Source organism: Cyanistes caeruleus, chromosome Z (assembly GCF_971803275.1).
Source record: "Cyanistes caeruleus chromosome Z, bCyaCae1.hap1.1, whole genome shotgun sequence".
Taxonomy (NCBI): Eukaryota; Metazoa; Chordata; class Aves; order Passeriformes; family Paridae; genus Cyanistes; species Cyanistes caeruleus.
Window position 1 is genome coordinate 57,129,006 of NC_141732.1, and position 21,996 is coordinate 57,151,001.

General features: G+C 37.2%; 1 protein-coding gene across 1 annotated transcript in view; it reads left to right on the top strand.

Moving 5' to 3' along the window:
• The window catches only part of SV2C (synaptic vesicle glycoprotein 2C), a 108,950-nt gene that overhangs the window by 35,327 nt on the left and 51,627 nt on the right, over positions 1-21,996 (top strand). The window contains exon 3 of the mRNA XM_023943653.2: positions 15,835-16,015. Within this exon, the coding sequence (XP_023799421.1) occupies positions 15,835-16,015 (181 nt within the window). The remainder of the gene's footprint in view (positions 1-15,834; positions 16,016-21,996) is intronic.

Here is a 21,996-nt window from a genome sequence, read left to right on the forward strand (position 1 = left end):
AACCTCACATTTTGATCTTTTTCTTTTCTATTATTTTCTCAATTGATTAATCAAATATTGTGCAGTATTTGTAGAAAGAAGAATATCATTGACATAACTGTCTTTTGGGCAGAGGTAGATCTCAGTCTGGGACATCAGCCTACCAATTCTGCATTGATCACTAATTTGCACATTAGCTGCTTTAATAACAGTGCTTCCCTTGTCTACTCTGTCTAAAAACCTACCAAACATAACCAGTGTAATTCTAATCCATACAGTTCTTTCTCTTTACAGGGGAAGAAGTGCCCTCCAGAGGTTTGGTAGCTGATGCAATATGCTTATAATCTCTGCTAAGATCTGCTAATGATCTCTGAATTTTTCCACTTCTTAGTTTAAAGAAGTACTGGCTTGCCAGATCCTTGCTATTTAATTTGATTCTGGTTTTACAATGATAATTTTCAAAAACTTTATATTTAACAAATACCTTCCTTGAAACTCATCAGTGATGAATACAAGTCCTTCCATTGGAACAGAATAACCCCACTCACTGGTAGAGGCTAGTCACCAAAATGCTGGGCAGCAAACAGCTCTGCAGGAGGATCTGTGGTTTTTAGTAGGAAGCGAGTTCTCCTAGGACAGAAGTGCCTTGCAGCTGTGTTGGCAAAAATGACCAGCAAAAAGACAGGAGTGATTATTTTCTATTCTCAACACAGTGAGCCCACATGCTGGATTCTCTGTCCTGTTGTGGAGTCACCTGAAGAGGAGAAATAAACAAATTCAGGGAATTTTAGCAGAGGTCCAATAAAGTGACAAGAGGAGTGGAATACACAGCATATAAGAAGCAAAAGGGCCCAGTCTTGTTTAGTGTGAAGGAAAGAAGTGAATCTCCCTGTACTCTTTGGCAACAAAACTGAGAGAAACTATAGCAAAGGTGGATTAAAATTTTTCTCAGAGGAGAACAAAGATCAGAAATTTGGAATCATCTGGTACAATGAAGAAAGCTCAGACTGAGGTGGTCAGCAGCTGGGGATGCTGCATAGAGAAGCTGTGGGATATCTGGGAGATTTTCAGAAGCTGACTGAAGGCTTGAAGCAAAGTAATCTTGCTCTGAAGGCAACTGTGTTTTAGCAGACGTCAAAATAAAGCTCTTCAAAAGTCCCTCCCAACCAAATTTTTTTCTGATTGTTTGGAAATGTATGATACTTCCACCTACCTATGACAAAAACACATATGCAGCTTTTACACTTCAGTAAACTTTTAAAAGAAAGGAGGATTAGAACTCATGGATTGTACATAGGCTTGCTGTTTCAAACACAGACTAGTGTCTAAATTAATTTAGGCAAAATCATATAACTTAATTATTTTTTTCTCCTCCTAAGATCTAGCAGAAACCTGGAAGCATGTGACAAAATGTTGGTGAATAAAGGGCTGCACATTCTGAGTTTGACGGGAGTATTTTTTAAATATTCATGCATATACATGCCTAGTGGGATTATTTACCGGTTAAGAGGCTTGAATTTTAATAGATTGTCACAGAACTGTTCTTACACCACAGCAAGTAAAACGCCTTCTGCTGCTTTAAGTAGTTATTTGTGTATAACATTATTGTCTTTTTTTGTTAAATATTAGTCAGGTCATTAGAGATGGAAGAGATTTATTTCACGTTATTGCATAAAATACAGCGGGAGAAGGTGAGTGTCTTCTGGTTATGCTGGTTATGAGTATGGTACTGCATTTATTATGACACAATACACCACAAGTGACATAAAATAAAGGAAACCCAGGCTCTGTTACTCTCTTTTTTACTGTATGTTCACCTAGCAGATGTACTCTTAGGCCCTTGAAAATTACAGGTGAAAATCCTTTTTTTAATTATGGAAACCATGTTGAAGATTTTTTAAAATTATTTATACTTCTGGGATAGGGAAAGAGATTAATATCTAATTTTTTAATGTGGACACTTGGCCAAGGTACCCATTTTATTCAAGAGAGCACAGATATCAAAAACAGTTAGGCACTTATGTATTATCTGGTATATATTCACAATAAAAGCATCTAGATAGAGAGTACTTACTGGAGCCATATCAGACATTTGCTTGTGAGGAATCTCATTGAAATAACAGTGAGAGTCTGTTGCACTTTTAGTTAATAGTAGTAATAAATCTTTAGCAGCAATAGAAATAGAGCTGTAGTCATTGAAATGCATTCTAAATATTCCAGAACAAGGTGAAAATTGGTCTGTAGAATTAATGTCTTACTCCTTCAAAAGGAGATGCCAGAAATACAAATGCCATCATGCATGCTGTTCACCTTTGGTACAGTTCAGCTCCCTTGCAAATGACATTATTAAAGTCCTCCTACTGTAGTTCTTTTTCCACTTGTCTTCGAAACACAGTTTTTTGAGGGAGCAAAACTAAGAGACAGATCCTTATGATTTCTAAGCTGTTACAATATAGGGTCCAGTGAAAATGGTGGTTATGTCTGGTTTTGTTTTCTGAGGCGAAAAAGGGGACAGTGGAGGGAATATGCAATGTGATTTTGTCTGTTATGACCTGGAGTAAACCTGCATCACATGAAACATCATGGACTGTCACAAGACAGGAGCTGGGAGCACAGATTTGAACCCTGAAGGAAATACAGTGTTCTCAGTCCTCTGAGCTGGTGCAGGCTCCCACTGTAAGCCACTGTCTAAGGTGGGTCATAGCTGCCCTCTGTTTCTGAGTACCATGCTGTTACCAAACCACCTTATTGAAGCCAGTATTAAGAGGGTGGACAGACCCATTTCAAATGTTTTTCCTCTTTCTGGTTGTTTCTGCATGCAGCTTTACTGCAAGGACCCATAAGGATCATTGGGTCCAATCCATCGTCCTGCTTAGAATATCCCCCAAAATCACACCTTGAGCCTGAGTGCATTGTCCAAATGCCTCTTTAACTCTGTCAGGCTTGATGCTGTGAACACTGTTCTGGGGAGCCTCTCCCCATGCCCAACCACCCTGTGGGGGAGGAACATTTTCCTGGTATCCAACCTAAATCTGCTCTGGAACATCTTCATGCCACCTCCTCAGGTCATGTCACTTGTCACCAGACAGATCATTGCCCTTGTGAGGAAGATGTAGACTGCAATGAGGTCTCCCCTCAGACTCATTCCAGCTGAACAAACCAAATGACCTCAGCCACTTCTCATAAAACTTCCCCTCAAGACCCTTTATCATCTTCATTGCCTGCTTTGGACACTTTCTACTAGAGTAATGTATTTTTTTATTTTTATTTTTTTTGACTGCGGCAACCAGAGCTGTCTCCAGCACTGGAGCTGAGGCTGCCCCAGCTCAGAGCAGAGCAGGACAATCCCCTCCCTTGCCTGGCTGATGCTGTGCCTGATGTCCCCAGGACACGGGTGGCCCTCCTGGCTGCCAGGACACTGCTGGCTCATGTTCAGCTTCCTTATCCCTTTCCAAGGCGCTACTCTCCAGCCTTTTGTACCATTTATTTGCATAGAAAATTAAAGTTAAATAATTATTTCTTTAGTTTTCCTCAAATCTGTCTCAGAGATTGAGAGTCTAAAATAATCTAAATAATAATCAGAGATTGAGTTTGTCTAAAATAATCTAAAATCTTTGGGGTGCTTTTTTTGCTCATGACAGGTTATTTTCTGGCTCTACCTATCCCATCACAGATCAGTAATTTTACCATTTATGTCACTAAAATTTATAGTTCTGCAAAAGCGGCCAAAAGAAGGAAATGCTTCCCAAAGGAAAAGCCTGAGGGCCATGTTGATTTCACACATTTAATTTAGCTGTCGCCTTCACTTTTTCCCCCCTCTCTCAACTATCATGGGATCCCTGGTTGACAATACATCACTGTTTATATCACTGTGTCAAACAGATTTTAGCCAAACTGAGCATTTAAAATATGATGGTGCACTGTCTTCCGAGTCTCTCTTTGGTTAATTCTGCAGCAGAGTTTAGTATAAACTGCAAGCTTTCACGGTTTTTGTGTAGCTTTGAATTTTGCATCTTGCATCAAATTCCGAGCTATTAAATGGAGAATGTATGAGTTCCTTGTCAAGAAGAAGAAATATTTTCACAGAGACAGCGTTGATGAACTTCCTTAAGACATGGACCAAGCATTAATTAGTGGCTTGGTTGACACAGATGAGTAAACATCTTCCTATGCATTTAATCCTTGAATTTAATCAATCAAGGATTTTTATGCCTGTCAAAGCTTGACTTGTCTTTTTATCTTACCCTATCAGTATGTTGAAGAATTGAAAGAAAATTGTATGCTATGATAGCAACCATTTGAGATAGCTTCTTGTTCCAGACCTTTGGCTTGTTTAAGGGAGTGTCAGTTCTGAAAAATATGGAACAAAAATAACTTTTTAATCTGCTCATCTGCAGATGTAATTTTTTCCTAGTGGTAGGTGCATCAATTCTCACTGTACACACTTGTTTCACTTGTTTGAGCTATCAGTTTAGGATTGTTTCAAATGTATGGAGTATCACTGCTTTCATAGCTGGTGCAGAATCAAAGAGGTGGTTAAAAAATATTATACAATAAATACTTACATTAAGGAATAATACAGAGGCACTGCCAGAACAATCTTTCATTTTTTTTAATGCTTTGTCAGTCCTATGAAAAGTCTTGATATAAGGGAACAATATAAATGTAAGATTTTGTAGTTCCACATCCTACTAATAGGCCACAGAAGTCTGGGAGGAGTTACTCACAGAGTTATTATGTGAGCAGAACTATGGGTAACTTAGGGAAGTTCTGCAGATAATTTTTTTTTACTAGGTAATCTCAGATTTTACACTCAGATCAACTTTACTTACTACTCACACTGCTAGACAGGCATTTCCATACTGCTAAATAGATAATGTTGTTCCCTGGTCTACTAAGCCAATGACTTGTTACATCTACCAGGCTGCTCCAGCTACAGGGAAAGAAACCAAGAGGTTTTGATAACACGTTACATTTGTCAAGTTATTCTTGCTTAACAAATAAACTTTACTCAGGATGAACATGTAAGGGACAAAGTGTTTTCAAATACTCACAGAAACCTGTTTAACAGGCAGAAAAGTGTTTTTATATAGCTTTCTGAGGGGATTGCAGAAAGTTGGGGGACCGCTATAAAGTAGAAAAATTAAGAAAATGGTGTACAGTGAAATTGGCTTTACACTATAGTATGTTAAAGAAGGTCTGCATTTTCAGTGATTGGCAAAGGTGGCTATTTGCAAATATCTTCATGTTAGTCTATCTGGACTGAAATTATTTGTTTTATACTGGTGAGAAGTGGAGCATCTTATATCAGTTTGAGGAAGTATGGATGAATATAATCCATGTGATATGAGACTCTATTGTGCTCCATATTGCTTTTGTCTGATGTTTGTCAGACCTGCTCATTTCCACAGAGAACAAGTATTTTCCTAATCCATTAGAATTCAGGGCAATTTTCAAGGTTGGTTCTGAAGTTGCCACTAGCAAGTCATGTTAAATGGATATTATAAACTGATAGATGCAGTCATCTAAAACATTTTCCATTTAGACATTATAACAGTGCCTCCTGGTACTATGGTAAATACATAATTAAAAAGCCTGTTTTGCTTCACCAGCACCTGCAGGTGTATTGGCAGCAAACAGAAGATTATTCTGATCCATTATTCTTAATTCTGACACTGTATTTTTTAATTTGTTTCATTGGCTCTAAATTGGAAAGCAGAAAGAAAATGTGGGACAGAAGATTTTTGTTTCACTCTCATACTGCTCTGTGTTAGGTGAGGTACACAGGCAACTTGTCAGACACAGGGAAATATGTGTGTTTCAGAACCTTATTAATTTTGATAATGTGTTTCTGAACAAGTTCAGCCTAATTTAATGTCTGCTTCTGAAAGCAAAAGGTTTGGTTAGGTTCTAGGGCTTTTTCTTTAATTTTGTTTGGGTTTGGGGGTTTTTTGATTGTTTTTTTCAATGTAACTTTTCTTCTCCCACCCTTCTTGTTCATTGGAACAATGGTGGTAACAGCCATTGTATGGATGGAAAAACAAAAAAGAAGGTATTTTCTCCCATTTGTGAGGAAAGAAGTTTTCTTCTGCACTGGGATATAGTTACAGAAAAGAGACTTAATGGCTGATTGAACATTGAAGAGATAACCAATGATTGGCTTAAATATTGAACAGAAACCACTGAGATTGCTGTTTTGTTAATTAATTCTTAGTATCACCTGTTTTTGTTTATTGCATTGGATGCATCTGTTATTAATGTAGGCTTTTATACTTTGGAATTCTTGTTTTAATTCAGCACTAATTAAAAGTTAGTGATATTCATGGGCTGTGCTCTGTTTAGGGTCAGAAGCAGGACTAGTTGAATAAGAAATGAATATTCAGGCAATAAAACATGTAGCCAAAATGAACAGTTTTGATTTGAAATGAGATGATTAATATAGATGACTGCCTGGGCAACTTAAAGCTTTAGTGAAATATATCTTTTGGCTTTGAAATTTAATTAATCCTAGCTCATTGCACAGTGCTTTGCACTGTTCAAGCATATGCAGCATTTATAATCATTCTGATTCTCAGGACCGCCATGGAAGTGCATTTCAAATTGCAAAGTCACAGCAATTTCTAACATGACAGGGTCAATTCAGAGCTGGACAAAGAGTGCATTGAATTTAGCATCTAAATCTGAGAGCAGAAAAATCTGAAGGAACCTCCCACAGCTGCAGTGGGATAAAACAGGAATTAGGGTGGCTAGGACAGCTTAACTAGGTGTGTTTCATCCAAAGCTTGTCTGTTAGGATTTTCTTGCTAGTGCCAGAGGGAATTTTTGGATCAAAGGAAAAGATAATGTGAAAATAGTATGTTCAATGATAGCACCTAGGGAATCTGTCAACAGCTTCATGTCATTACCTGGGATTAACTGAGTTTATGTTAATGTCTGCGCTCTATATATTGCATATTGGTAGCTACCATCTTGTCAAATGTTGTTAATATGGGAAGAAATATATCATGTATTGGTTGATATTTACAGTTACATATTGTTAAATTTGAATGTTGATTGACTAGTTGTGCTGGAAATAGCAAGGAAATGGTGCATTAGTGTTTTTTTTATAATGCACTGTCGATTTATCTAGCCAAGTAATATCTGTATGAAATGGCTGTGTGCTGCTGTTTGATGAAATAGTGACTATTGGTATCCAGTTTATAAATTTTTCCAAGGAAGAAATGGAATAAGTCTGATCAAATTTTTGTTCTGATAAATCTGTTATGGAATAAATAGAAATTATGCTAGCATCTGGGAGGAGATAATTTTTTTAAAGAATAAAGTTACTGGCATGATGGCATTTTAAAAGTAGAGTGATGATGACAATGTACTGCTGCCTTATCAGAAAATGCAGCTGTGAAAAAAGTTCCTCATCCTAGCAAGTAATCTATTACCTGTCACAATCTCTGCAGCTACTGATCTTCTCCTATTAATTTATTAATTTATCTAATTTGGATATGAGGATAAGCAGAAGCAGTTATTCCTTTTGTCATTACAATGTTTCAATTAAAATAATATCTGTGTACAAAAGAATGTGTGTTATTAATTAAATAATGCTCCAAAACTGAGTACTGTTTCATTAATAATAAAACAAAAGTATCAGCACACCTGCTGGTGTAAATTTTATTGTAAGGTGAATGTCACTATAAGGAAAGTGAGTAGCATACAGAAATGTAGAGCAAGAAAATATGATGCTTTTCAAAATGAACTGATAATGTAGAGGTCTAGATCTACATAACCTTTGTTTGCACTAAATATTTAAAATAAAACTAATCTCATTAGCCCAAGGAGGGGAAATATGGCAGCAAAATGCTTCATGATGGAATTAAATTGATCTCCATGCTACAAGCGCTGCAGGTTGTAAATCTCACAACTGAGGTACAGGAAACTAATCAAAATTAAGCATATTAGGCATATAAATATAAGGATGCCAGAGGAAACAGAAAAAAAACCCCTACTAATAACTGAATGAAATTTGTGTGAATGATTGTTGTGGACTCACTGATTTTCACATGGACAGTATTTCTGAAAAACTGAAAAATTTTTATCAAACATTTCCAGAAATGAGTTTTCATCTTTGTGATTTCTCTCAGGATGGATCCACAGATCCACAGGTCCTGGAGTGGATTTCTGAGACGTGCAAGTTGTGTTCCTGAGGAAAAAAAGAAGCGATTTTGTTTTGGTTGTTTTGGGGTTTGTTGTTGGTTTTGTTTAGGTTTGAGTTTTTTGGGTTGCTGTTTTTGGTTTTTGTTTTATTTTGTTTTCTTTCTTTAATGGAGAGGATAGAACAGTTGTCACTTCTCCTTTCTTTCCAAGAAAAAGGAGCTCCCAGCTCATCTTTGACCTTTTGACCTTTGGAAGAGCAAGCTGATCAGTTTGGGTAGCTGTGCCAACAGGTGATTTCACTTAAGTCTCATTGTTAAATCAAGACAAATAAATTGCAGTTATTTGTGAGTCTAAAGTTTTGGTGAATAAAATGATGTATTGTCAAATTTTGTCTTGTTTTACATTCTTTCTGCTTTCTAAGTATGCCAGAAGTCCTATTCACTTAGTTTCAGTTGTTTTTCAACAATATTGGAGGCACTATATTGGCTTCTGTATCTATTCCCTTTTTTGAGTTAAGTTGTCTGGAGAATTTGGACTTGATTCTTTTGAAAAGGAAAAAATATGGGGACAATCCCCAGTTTTGTGTTCTTTTTAATTTCCATTTAATGTTTTTTAATTTTTAGACTGTATTTTTTTTTTTTTATATTTGTGTGATTTCTCTTTAGAACTATAGTACTAGACTACCTCACAACAATTTTTCTTTTACTAAATCATTCATCAAATTATAGTATCTGTCTTAATATTGCAAACTAACATTTTTTAATTGTTTGTACCACTGATAATGTTTTTTCTCATTCTCTTAAAGAACATAAAGAGATTTGCATGAAGAACTGTCCAGTTACGTGCTCTTTTCCTGTCTATGCTGGTCAGCTGATTTTTTGGTTTTGCTTTAAGTTTCATTTTCTTGATTTTTATGTTTGAGATCCTTTATTGAAGCCCATCAGTATTGTCTGAGAACAGGATCATTTTGTATAAACACTGGATAGAGTTCATTTGACTTTTAATTTTGTAGAATTTTTGGGTTGGTATTTGACTGAATATCATCAGATGTTTTGTAGGCATATTTGAAAGTGGTCCATGGGGTTGGTGGTTGGGGGGGGTTTTGTTTGTTTTGCGTTTGGTTGGTTGTTAAGTTTTTTGCTTCTTTTTCTAGGTTGTTAGGGATTTTTTTCCTACTGATGGAGAAGAGGGCTTATTTCTTATTTATTTTAAATCAATTGCAGTGAACTATCAATTATATGGGATGTATTTTTGTAGCTCTACATCAGAGGATTTCCCTGAGTTGTTTTCTTATGTAACTACTAAAAAACTAGAATTTTATAAATAGATAAATAAATTTATTTTAAAATTTGTCTTTGGTTAAACCAATATTTTTTAGGTTTCTTTCATGAAAACACTAATGTTTCTGTATTGCTCAACAGGTTTAAGAAGAGGTGAGGTTGCATTTTCTTTTTCCAGTGGTCTCACTGGAATTTATTTTTTCCTTTTTTGAATTTATGTCTTTCTTTAGTTATCATGGAGATAAAGTTGTCCTTTTTTTTACTGACTGTGAAGGATATCCAGAATGTGTTGTGAACTAAGCTGCTAAAAAAATATGCAAAAGCAAAAAAAAAAAAGCAAAAAGTCTGTCATGCAAAGGCTTGTCACTTTAGAATTATTACTATTAGAGAATTAAACACAGAAGTTACTGAGCTGCTAGTTTCCTTCTTGAAGGCCCAAGAATGAAGGCAGCATGATAGGTGCTGTAAAAACTTCTATATTGAGGAGGGAAGCTTCAGCATTCATCTTAAAATAGCTTTATATCTTTCATGTATTCAAACAGATAAACCCTATTACCCTGATTTCTAAAAATAATTCTAATAATACAAGTGAAACTCGACTGTTTGTAAATGTATTGTAAGCCAAAGAGCAAAAAACTTCTAAACAAGTGTGTAATTAAGCATCTACTCTGAAGAGCATGAGATTTCATATCGAAGCCTGTCTGCAGTTGTCTTGAAAGGGAAGGCAGGAGGAGTGGATTAGTCTAAAAAGTAGTAATAGAGAAAGAGACTGATATGCTGCGACATTTGGGGGATTTGCATACATTGCATATTATTAGGTAGGAGAAGTCATTTAACGTCTGAAGTTAAGACACAAAATTAAGAAGTGAGAAGCAGCTAGTGTTTAGGTGAAGGAAATCCAAGGCTTGAGAAGCCTTGAACTTGCAAAGACTCATTCAAAAGTTTAGGTTTTGTTAATATGGTGTCTATCTCATATGTTTGCTGGAAAACAGTACTTACTAGCTTTTTCAGATGGCTGAACAATTTGTGTTTTACTTTAACCACTTAGACCCACACATTAAAATTTCACCATTACCGTGCTGTGTATACAGAGCGTTTTGTTTCACCACTGTAAGAACTATTTTGAGAAAAGAAGAAATAATTATTTCAGAGATATGCTAGTTTGTGGCAGTTCTTCATATATAAATATTGCATCCATTGTACATCTGAGGGGATGAATGGCATAATATTAAAAAAAAAAGTGAAGACTGAATATATTAATACTTAGGTTTTAGACCTCCAAAGACAGGGTTTGTATAAAATTTGAGTTATTTTGTCAGTTCTGGATTCATTACTGCTTTCTTATACTTGTTGTCTTAGTGGATAAGTGTTTTTCCTTAATTACCTCCCATTGCAAACACTTGATTAGAGGTTATGTTCGACAGTTGCTGCATGGGTTGCTACTATTTTCCAAGTCTTTTCTAATAAAAAAAAATATTAACAGATTATAATTAAACACAGGTCTGAAAGACATCATCTTTATACTCCAAACATACTGTATTATCAGGGTTAAGACAAAGAAAAATCTGGATATTCTTATATTTAGTATGCTACTTACAGGTATTGCAGTATTTCACTATAAATTACTATATTTTAAACAATAGCGTATGGGAAGAGCCTAGTACAAGTAAATAAAACACTGATTACATTACAGTTCTTATGAAAATTGTTTTGCTTCTTATGGAACTGCCTTAGCACCACATTTGTAATTGCTTTTTCCAATATATAAACAGTATTTTATTCTTATTTTTAAAGTTTTTTTATAACATGAGCCTTTTCTGGCAGTATGAAATGCATTCTTCATTCAGACAAATTACCTAAACAACATAACAAGAAAAAACCAACTTCATACTAGTTTTATAACTGGTTTATAATAGGTGTGTTAATGCAAAAAAGGTAATCAAGGAGTCCCATAGCCTCTGAGTCTCCCTATTGCAATGAAGTCTGACTTTTCTTCCATTGCTATATTTTTCCTTATTAAATATACTTACAAACTGATTTCTCAGAAGGTTTTGTCTATCATTTAGATACCAGGCTATGAATTACAACAGATATCAGCAAGCAATGAAGTTATGGAAGTATAAGAAGTAAAATACTGCGTAACTGAAGTGACTGGTTATGCACTCAGTGTTATGTCATTGTTTAAATTGTCCATAACTAGCGTTTGTATACTGAGGCAGGTCTTGGTCAGCTGCTTTGTAAGGCTAAACTCTTTCTAGCAGTCTGAAAGATGCTGTGCGCACATCCAGTTAAAAAATATCTAGCCACCTGGTAGACAAAGTGTGGGCATAGTGTAAAACAATTCCAGACTCAGGTTCCCTTCTCTGCAGAGAATTTAAACCTGTATTATGTACATTTGTACATCAAAAGTATGTAAGATTTCTGCTGTGGAAAAAAAATACAGGTTTGTTAAAACTTGTCAAAAGAGCAATAAAAGAGATTATTTATTCTAGCATGTTTCTTTTCAGCTGTCATCTCCCTCTTCTCAGTGCTTTTCCATAAATTGACAGAGTTTTAGATTATATGTTACCTTGTGGGGAAAATCCAAGACATATGATACAGATACCATTAGAAGTCTTTACATTTTAAAATATTTAAAAATATGTTCTAAGATCAGACTGGATGTCAAAACAGTGTGTTCCTTCTGTATTAGCTGATTTCTTTAGAGGCATGAGTGTGCTGTACTAAAAAGAAAAAGAAAAGCAGCCAGTCTTGTGATCTGTAGTAGATGTTCCAAAAGAGAGTACCACCCTCAGCATCATATGCTAGGTTGGCATTATATACATATATGTACTCCCATACAAGTAATGTTTTGGTGATCAATCTTAAAAGGCAAAGAGAAAAGGGAACAAGGTCTGGCCAACAACATGGTATTTAATTTTTACATACAGGAGTTTGTGCAAAATGTAATGCATGAATTATGAAAGATGTGCAAAAATTTTAGTGTTATCCACAAGAATTTTATGTTCTGACCAGTGGCATAACATAATAAACAAGAGCTACCAAGGTTGGAAAGGAAATGTTCATGATAATCTGATGACAATAAAATTATCATCTTATCTCATTGGTGACTTGCATTTGCTGGTTGGTTGTTCAGCTGTTTTACATAGTTAGAGTACTCCTTTACCATTTGTCACTTTTATGACTTATTGTGAGCATTTCTGCAGGGATAAATAATCTTAAGGAAAAATCTGGGAGTTGAGAGGAAGGGGACTTCCTTTTCATGATGCAGGAAGGGTCTAAACTAAAGTTTACAGGGATGAGAACTTCAATCTATCCCACCCCTAACATTTTGATGTCAGTGCCAACAAGAAGTGCCCAGAATCTGGAGAATGTTCAGCAGGTTTAGATAGGGAAGTTCTTCATTATGAAGGTAGTCAGGCACTGAAACAGATTGTACAGAGAAGCTGAGAATGCACCATCCCTGGAAGTTTTCAGGGCCAGGGTGGATGGGGGTCTAAAAAATCTGGTCTAGTGAGGAATGTCTCTGCCCATGGCAGGGGAGTTGGAAATAGATGGTCTTTAATGTCCTTTACAGCGCAAACCATTCTATGATTCTATGATTCTCTTACAATAAAGAGAGACAGGAAATACAAAATAGAAGTAAGACAGCAAAATGCACAGAAACACCTATTGTTGGTAGCTGGAGTAGGCTCAGGATGGAAGGGTTACAGATCTTTGGTCAAGGAGAGAGCTGTGAAAAGACTACAAGGCAATTAGGAAAAAATTGGAAGTTAATATAATGGGAAAGAGTAAGATAAAGCTTCAGCTCAGAGAACAGCTTATTTATAGCACTTTATTGACAGGATGAGAATATTATTTTTAGCAGCATCTTTTGAATGCTCTTTAGAATTACATCAGTGTAAGAGTCCAAAACACAGTACAATGACCAAAGGATTTGTCATTTAAAAGAAAGGTTAATGTTTTAAACTCAAGACTTAGAAACATTTCATTGTTCAAAGTGTTTTGATATTTTTGTGCATCACAAGGAATGTAAATTGGTAAAATTAGGATTATCTGCATAAAAATATTTCAAAGTTATCTCTGTAAAGAAATAAAAGGCTATTTGATTTGTCTTCTCTATTTCTTATATTAGAATGTTGACTGGGAAAGCCCAATAATATTTATACAGAGAAGGATGTAATTAATTTCACCATAAGAATAAAAATTAACTACTTCTTTTCATTTTTGAAAGCTGTCTGCTGGCAATGCAGATGTTTGACTATCTTTGTTACATTTTTTCCACTGCTATTGACAAGCAAGCAGCAGGTCTGTTGGATGGAGTTTCAAAACTGCTTATGAACAGCAATCCACCTGCAGCATGGTACAATAACCTTGACCACAGGAGAGAGCTTAAAGCAGTTGAATGAATATGCTAAATTACCCACCAATCTTTGTCTCCTTAGGACCAGAAAATACACCAGCTGTGTGCATTTATAGGAAAATCTCAATAGTGGAGTAAAATTTCTGATCAGAACAAAAAAGCTAGCCAATAAATGTCTGCTCCTAAATACCTCTAAACTGAAAAAGAATTTTGTCATGTCTTTCTGGGCTAAGGAAAGTAAACAAAGATGTCTTAGTAATTCTGTGGTTCTGGATTTACCCACATTATCATCAGTATTCTTTGATGAAAGTCTAAGAACCTAGCAACATCTGGAACACATTCACAGATGAAAAGTTATTTTTAGAAGACACTTAACTGTTGTCCTTATGGAATTTGTTGCTTTAGCAATTCTTCTGTGATAAGCAGCATTGGATCAGTTACCTTGTCCTGAGGTTAGATGCTGTTCTGAGAAATCTGATTTAGTGGAAGATGCTCCTACTCATGGCAGGGGATTGCAATTTAAGGTAGTATTTAAGATCCCTGCCAACCCAAACTGCTTTATGATTCTAATTCTATTAACTTGTTAATATACATTTGACACAATGTGTACCCTGTTTTAAAAATATCCTATTTTAAATTATGTCTCATAAGGAAACAGCAGTGGAAACTATTTGTACAAAGTATGAGAGGGAATAGGGACAATTTAGGGTGTATTAGACCCTGCAGATGTCAGCACTTCAGATGTTCTAATCTGTGATTCCAAGAACAGAAATACTGATGAGTAAACTCTACAATTATAAGCATTTAACCAAGCCCAGGCATTTAAATGGGTTTTTTTCAGCTTCTTTTACCATCCAACCTGCATTCTGAAATTCTGCATTCTTTTGGAGGCCAGAATTTCAGAGCAATTAGAGTCCAGCAGAGACGCTGGAGAATTTGTCTCTTCTTCAGACTAATCAAAAGGAGACACATAACAAGGATTTCTAATATTTTAATTTCTTCAAGCACCTTTGTAATGAATTCCTGCTCTGAGGAAGATGTAGAAGATGGTAGCAATATGCAGCATATATAAAACCTAACCCAAGAAGTTAGTTCAAAAAGAAATTAGATGGAAAAAGAATTCCATGTATCAAACAAAATACAATATTAATGGTTCTGCCCAAAACTTGGGAATTACTTTTTCCTTCTGACAGATGTGTTGTACATCTTTGTCAAATGTTCCACAGGGTGTTTGGAAAGGAAATTATGTACAATGTGCTAAGATGTGAACAGTCAAAATGTTAAATATTTCAACTTATCTTTCTGTGAGAAAGTACACGTACAAAACACAAAAAAATATCACCCCACTATTATTTTTTGCTATGTCATTTTAATAAATGTAGCTAAACTGTAATGTACCTGTTCAAATTTATTGTGAGGGGGTAACATGACAAAAAAAAACCAAAACAACAAGTCAAGAACATTACAATGCTTTTGCTTTGAAAGGACATTGTCTTTCTAAATAAAAAATATGCTGAAGTAGGAGGGAGTAAAACCAATCAAGATGGATGTCTTTGATGCAATACATCTCAGGTGGAAAGTGTTTGTTTTGTAATCAACTTTCTTTACGTTTATCACATATTACTCCCAGTGACTCCAGTGTTTAGTCCCCTGCAGGACTGTTCATATTCTAGATAAATTCAGACAAACTGTATCTGTAGGGGAAGTAATATTTTTTTTCAATATTTAACATCAATTAACTTTTATTCTAAGGAAACAGTGGCATTTTCTCCTCCTATTCAGACTTATTTTCCTGCATGTTTATTGTTTTAGCTAGAGGTACCTTGTTTAATGTTTATAGTAAGCTTCAGTTTAATATTTATATTTAGTGTGTCTGGTAAGAGATAACAAAGAGAGTAGGAAATCTGTTCTCTCTAGATACATTTGCAAAACTGTGCATATAATTTCTATTCAGTGAAAAAGGATAAAATCTGTATACTATTGAAAATCTAGAAGGTTAACTGTTTTTGGTGTGGTCAAGTATGTAGCTCACAAAACATCTCTCTTTTGTATTTTTTTGTATTACAGGTAGCATAGTGTACCTTGGGATGATGGTGGGGGCGTTCTTCTGGGGAGGCTTGGCAGACAAGGTGGGAAGGAGACAATCACTCCTGATATGCATGTCTGTCAATGGATTCTTTGCCTTCCTCTCATCCTTTGTCCAGGGCTATGGCTTCTTCCTCTTCTGTCGCTTGTTTTCTGGATTTGGGTAAGCTCCTCTGGTTTTGTTCGTTTTCACAATTCTATGTGTTAATAAAACATTTCTGTTTGCAAAAGCACATTTGTTAATGTAGAAATACACTAAGAGTGTAGAAATGCACTCTGCGTCAGAGGTGAGAGAAATAAGCAAGGTAGCTACTACACTCCTAAATAACCTGAAGGGGAAAAATAATTTTGGGGGAAAGAAACAGACTGAAAACTGTGAAACTGAGTTTGTTGTTATATTGCATGGGATTTGTTTTGTGGACTTGATCAACCTGTTTAACTCTTCTATGCCTTGTCTTCTTTATGTATTTTTTTCCGTCAGCAAAATAACACTCTCCTCACAGGTGTATGCTAAATACACAGAGGTGTATTTTGGTAACATTTATAAAGTTTCTAATGTCTCTGTGTGCACAATATTGTTTATAATACCATTTCATCAAGATAGTCAGATTTAAAATGGGGTCCTAAACTGTGCCAGATTCACAGAATTCACAGAATCACCAGGTTGGAAGAGACCTTCAAGATCATCGAGTCCAACCCAACTCTAACACCTCAACTAAACCATGGCAGCAAGTGCCACATCCAGTCTTTTTGTAAACACATCCAGGGATGGTGACTTCACCACCTCCCTGGGCAGATCATTGCAATACTTTATCACCCTTTCTGTAAGAAACTTTTTCCTAATATTCAACCTATATTTCCCTTGGTGCAGCTTGAGACTGTGTCCTCTCATTCTGTCAGTTGCTGCCTGGTGAAAGAGACACCCCCACCTGAGTACACCCACCTTTCAGGAAGTTGTAGGGAGTGATACTAGATAGACCCCTCCTCCGAGTCTACTTTTCTCCAGGCTAAACAGCCCCAGCTCCCTCAGCCATTCCTCACAGGAATGTTTGTGTTCCAAGCCCCTCACCAGCCTCGTTGCCTCCTCTGAACGTGCTCAAGCATCTCAATGTCCTTCCTGAACTGAGGGCCCAGAACTGGACACAGAACTCCAGGTGTGACCTCACCAGCGCCGAGTACAGGGGTACAATGACCCCCCTGCCCCTGCTGGCCACACTATTCCAGGGGCCATTTGGCTTCTTGGCCACCTGGGCACACTGCTGGCTCATGTTCAGCCACTGTCACCAGTACCCTCAGGTCCCTTTCTGCCTGGGCACTGTCCAGCCACTCTGTCCCCAGCTTATAACATTGAAGGGGTTTTTTGAGCCCAAAACTCAGGACTCAGCACTTGGACTTATTAAACTTCATCCCACTGGACTCTGCCCATCCTTCCAACCATTACAGGTCTCTCTGCAGAGCCCTCCTCCCTTCAGATCAACACACACTCCCAGCTTAATGTCATCTGCAAATTTGCTAATGAAGGACTCAATAGCCTCATCCATGTCATCTATAAAAATATTGAACAGGACTGGCCCCAGCACAGACCCCTGAGGGACACCACTGGTGACTGGACACCAGCTGGGTGCAGCAGTGTTCACCACCACTCCCTGGGCCATCCAGCCAGTTCCTAACCCAGCACAGAGTGCTCCTGTCCAAGCCGTGGGCTGCCAGCTGTTCCAGGAGTGTGCTGTGAGAGACAGTGTCAGAGACCTTGCTGAAGTCCAAATGGACACATCCACAGCCTTTCCTGCATCCACCAGGTGGGTCACCTGGTCATAGACAGAGATCAGGTTGGTCTAACACAACCTGCCCCTCCTGAACCCATGCTGGCTGGGTCTGATACTCTGGCCATCCTGTAAGTGCTGTGTGATGACACTCAGGATAAACTGCTCCATTACCTTACCTGGTACTGAGGTCAGGCTCTCTGGCCTATAATTACCAGGATCCTCCTTCCCATCCTTTTGTGAATGAGCATCACATTGGCCAGCTTCCAGTCATCTGGAACCTCACCAGTGAGCCAGGACTGTTGGTAAATGATGGAGAGCAGCTTCACAAGCTCATCTGCCACTTCTCATCACCCTGGGATGGATCTCATCTGCTCCCATAGATTTATAAACATCCAAGCGGCTCAGCAGGTCTCTGACTGCCTCCTCTTGGATAATGGGGGGACCATTCTGCTCCCTGACACCATCTGCCAACCCAGGAGAACAGTTGTCCTGAGGACAAGTTGCTTTCCCACTAAAAATTGAGGCAAAGAAGGCATTGAGCACTTCAGCCTTCTCCTCATCTGCAGTTACTAAGTTCCCCCCAGCATAAGACTGAACAAAGGCTGGTCTTACCCTTCCTTTACTTTTAATGTAGTTGTAAAAATATTTTTTCTTATCCTTTACAGAAGTCACTATTTTAAGTTAAAACTGAGCTTTTGCCTCTGTCATTATTTCTTACATGCCCTAGCAACCCCCTTAAATACTTCCTGAGAGACCTGACCCTCCTTCCAAAGCTGATACATCCTCTTTTTATTCTTAAATTCCTCCAAAACCTCCTTACCCATCCAGGCTGGACGTTTGCCTCATTGACTCATCTTTCAGCACACAGGGATAGTCTGCTCCTGTGCCCTCAAGATCTCTGTTTTGAAGCACATCCACCTTTCCTGGACTCTTTTGCTTTTAAGAGCTGCTTCCCAAGGAAGTCTCTGAATAAGTCTCCTAAATAGACCAAGTCTGCCCTCCAGAATTTCAATGTAAAAGTCTTATTGATGCTCCTCCTGATTTCACCAAATATTGAGAACTCCATAATTTCATGATCACTGTGCCCCAAGCAGTCTCCAATCACCACCACATCTCCCACCAGCCCTTCTCTATTTGCAAAAAACAGGTCTAACATAGTCCCTTCCCTGGTGGGCTCACCCATCAGCTGCAACAAAAGTTGTCCACCATACACTCTAAAAAATTTCCTGGACTTCCTCTTTTCTGCTGTAAGTTTCCAGCAGATGTCTGGCAGGTTGAAGTCACCTACAAGAACAAAGGCTGGTGATCCTGAGACGTTCTCCAGCTGCTTATAGAATGAGTTGTCTGCCTCTTCTTCCTGGCTGGGTGGACAATGACAGACTCCCAGCAGGATGCCAGCCTTGTTGGCCTTCCCTTAATAAATATTATTCTCTCTGAAAGAATGTTTTTTACAGACCTGTGTTTTCTTTGCTTTTCATATAAATAACTTCTCAGTGATTAAATTTATAAATGTAACCTCTTTTGAGCAGAGACAGAGGTACGTAAGTAAATTCCTATGAGAAAGCCTCTACCTCTACTGCACCCTTGGATACACAAGAGCTGTCTTCTACAGACTGCTTAGTTTAGCACTTCTGGTCATTGCTTGATTCAGATTAAGGCTCCTAATTACAGTTCCAACTCAGACCACCATCAGTCTTTAGTATGCTGAATAGACAGGATCTGGTGAGAGCACAGCAGCTGTGTTATAAGGTCATACACAGGAACTCCACTGCTTTTATGGTTTGTTTCCTTTATGTTACATAGCCATGGTTCAGCAATGCAGTTGTGTGATATTTGTGTTTTGAGAAATCCTTTGAACTCATCTGAAGTAGGCTAGGGCTCGACATGAATACCAAAAAGAAATTACCATGGCACTCAGTAATTTTAAACTGATTTAGGAAGAGGAATAGAAGGACAAGAGGAGAGAGAAAGATGTGAGGAGTCTTCTTGCTAGAAAAATCTCCTTAGTCTGTCACCAGATTATCAGATATGACTTTATAAGATAACAAGGGAAAATGACAATATTCTAATTCCTAAAAACCCCAAATCCCATAGAAAAACAAAATTTTAAAATTCCCACATCATAAATCATCGTCAGTTCCAGGAGCTATTTTTTTTTTCACCCCATGGAGAAACACTACAGATCGTGTTTCATGACTCTTTCACTCTTTTGTGATCCTGGCAAAGTTGAGAAGCTTGTTGTATTACTGCTTAATCTGGCCAATTCCCTGGACCCTTATGCTACAAAGGTTTGTTTGTTAGCAGACAGGTTTGGCTTTAACCTAAATTGTCCATTTAGGGATATATTGCAAAATATGTATTCATTATGCCTCATTAGAAACTTGCCTGCACCATTTCCTCCTCACCTGTCCAGGAGCTTTTCCAGTAAGTGTCAGCAGCTTTCCTTGTGATACATGCACATCCTCCATTGGGAACCATGTTCTCTTGTGTACCCAGCTTATGAGTAATGGTCCTTGAAGGAGCAGCCCCTTCATATCTGTATCCTGTACTTTCCTCACTCTGTTCAAAATCCTCCTACCTCATCTTTGAGAGCTACAGGGATAAATCATAGATAATTTGTCACCATGTACGATATTTCAAATGGAGTCTCCAAAACAAAACAAACCCCAAACCAATCAAAACAACAACAAAAATGACAGCATGAACTGCAGAATCATTCCTCACAGAATCTGCAGAGAGAGGTTCATGGTTGGCTCATATTTGCTGTTTTCTTCAAAGATTGTATTTTTCCCATGAATAATCCCCTTCAGATGGTATTAGGGTAGCAGTGTGAAAGCCATGAATCTTCTAGAAAAGAATCTGCTTCTCAGACCCTCAAGATGAGGAAAAGTTCATCTTGATGGGTGCTTCCCCTTTTCCAGTCAATGAACAAGTCACCAAATCGCCACACTTTCTCAGATATGGAGGATAGTGGCTTATGAACTTTGTCTTCCAATTCCATCAGGACCCACCGATGTATCTTATCAGGTCCCATCAGCCTGTGCACCTTCAGGCTACTTAGATGCTCTCGAACCTGATCCCCTCCTAGGGTGGAAAGTTGTCATTCTTCCAGCCCCCCTGCCTGGCCTTCTGCAGCTGGTGCGAGTGGAGCTCTTTGCAGTGAAAACTGAGGGGGAAAAAAAAAGTTGAGTGCCTCAGCCTTCTCCATATCCAAGTAACCAGGTCTATGGTTTCCTCTGGGGAAAGGCACACATTTTCCCTAGTGTTTTTGATGAAATTCCACTGTAATTCTGTTTTCAAGGGAGGATGCTTTGTTCCAGTAATTTTGTGTGATTCAAAGAGTCCAACTGTGGAATTAGAATGATTTTAAGGAAAGAACTGAAAGGTATATTTTAAAGGCAAAATAGTATTACTCAAACTGGAGAGGAGCAGGAATTTTCTGAAGGGACAGAGAGTTATCTGAGCAATTTTTCCTTTTTATTAAAGATAACAGAAATATTAAGAAATACTCAAATTATCTAAAATAATTCAGGTATATGGAGTTTAAATTGCTCTGTTATTTTCTAGATAATAAAAATAAAGGTTAAGATGCATGAAAAATAAAACCAGTATCTGATGGAAGATTTTATTTACTTAAAAATACTATAAAATATATTCTTCTCAAAATTGCTTGCAGTGAAACTGTGTTATAGAAGTAAAATATTCAGGGAAAAAATACCCCTTCAAGTACATTTTCCCCCCACCATTTTAAAATGGAAAAACTCCTAAGATTAGTAAAGCTTTTGCAGGCAAAAAAAAAGATATTTCAAATGCAAACCACTATAAATAATATCAAGATCCTGCTGCATAAAGAGTACTGAAACATACAAAATTCTGAAAGGTAGGCTTTAGCCAGATGAAAGAATGACAAAATGTTGGAAAGCCTGCAAAATAATTCCCCTTTCCAGAAAAAAAATATTAGAACTGTGATTCTTCCATTGATCAATTGAAATCCAAAACTCAAATGGAAATTGAATCCAAAAGTTTGATAAAGGCCTAGGAGGCTTTAGACAAGATTTCCACATGTTTTTTCACAAAAAAGTGAAAATATCTAGAAAAGGAACTGTGAGTTGTATTCATCATTAGCCAACAGGGGAAAGTACAAATATTTATCATCAAAAAGCACCTTGTTGTATCTGTCTGAAAATGTCAGAGGGTTTCTCTGATACAGAGAATGACTCACAACATAGCCATTAACTTGAATGAAGCTGGAGTTGTTGTCTATTCAACACCACCACTGTGAATTATTATTCTTTGCTACGTAATTTTATCTAATTTTTAAAAATCATTAATCTAAGCTACTATTAGTTTATTTTTTTTTTATACTTATAATTTTAGA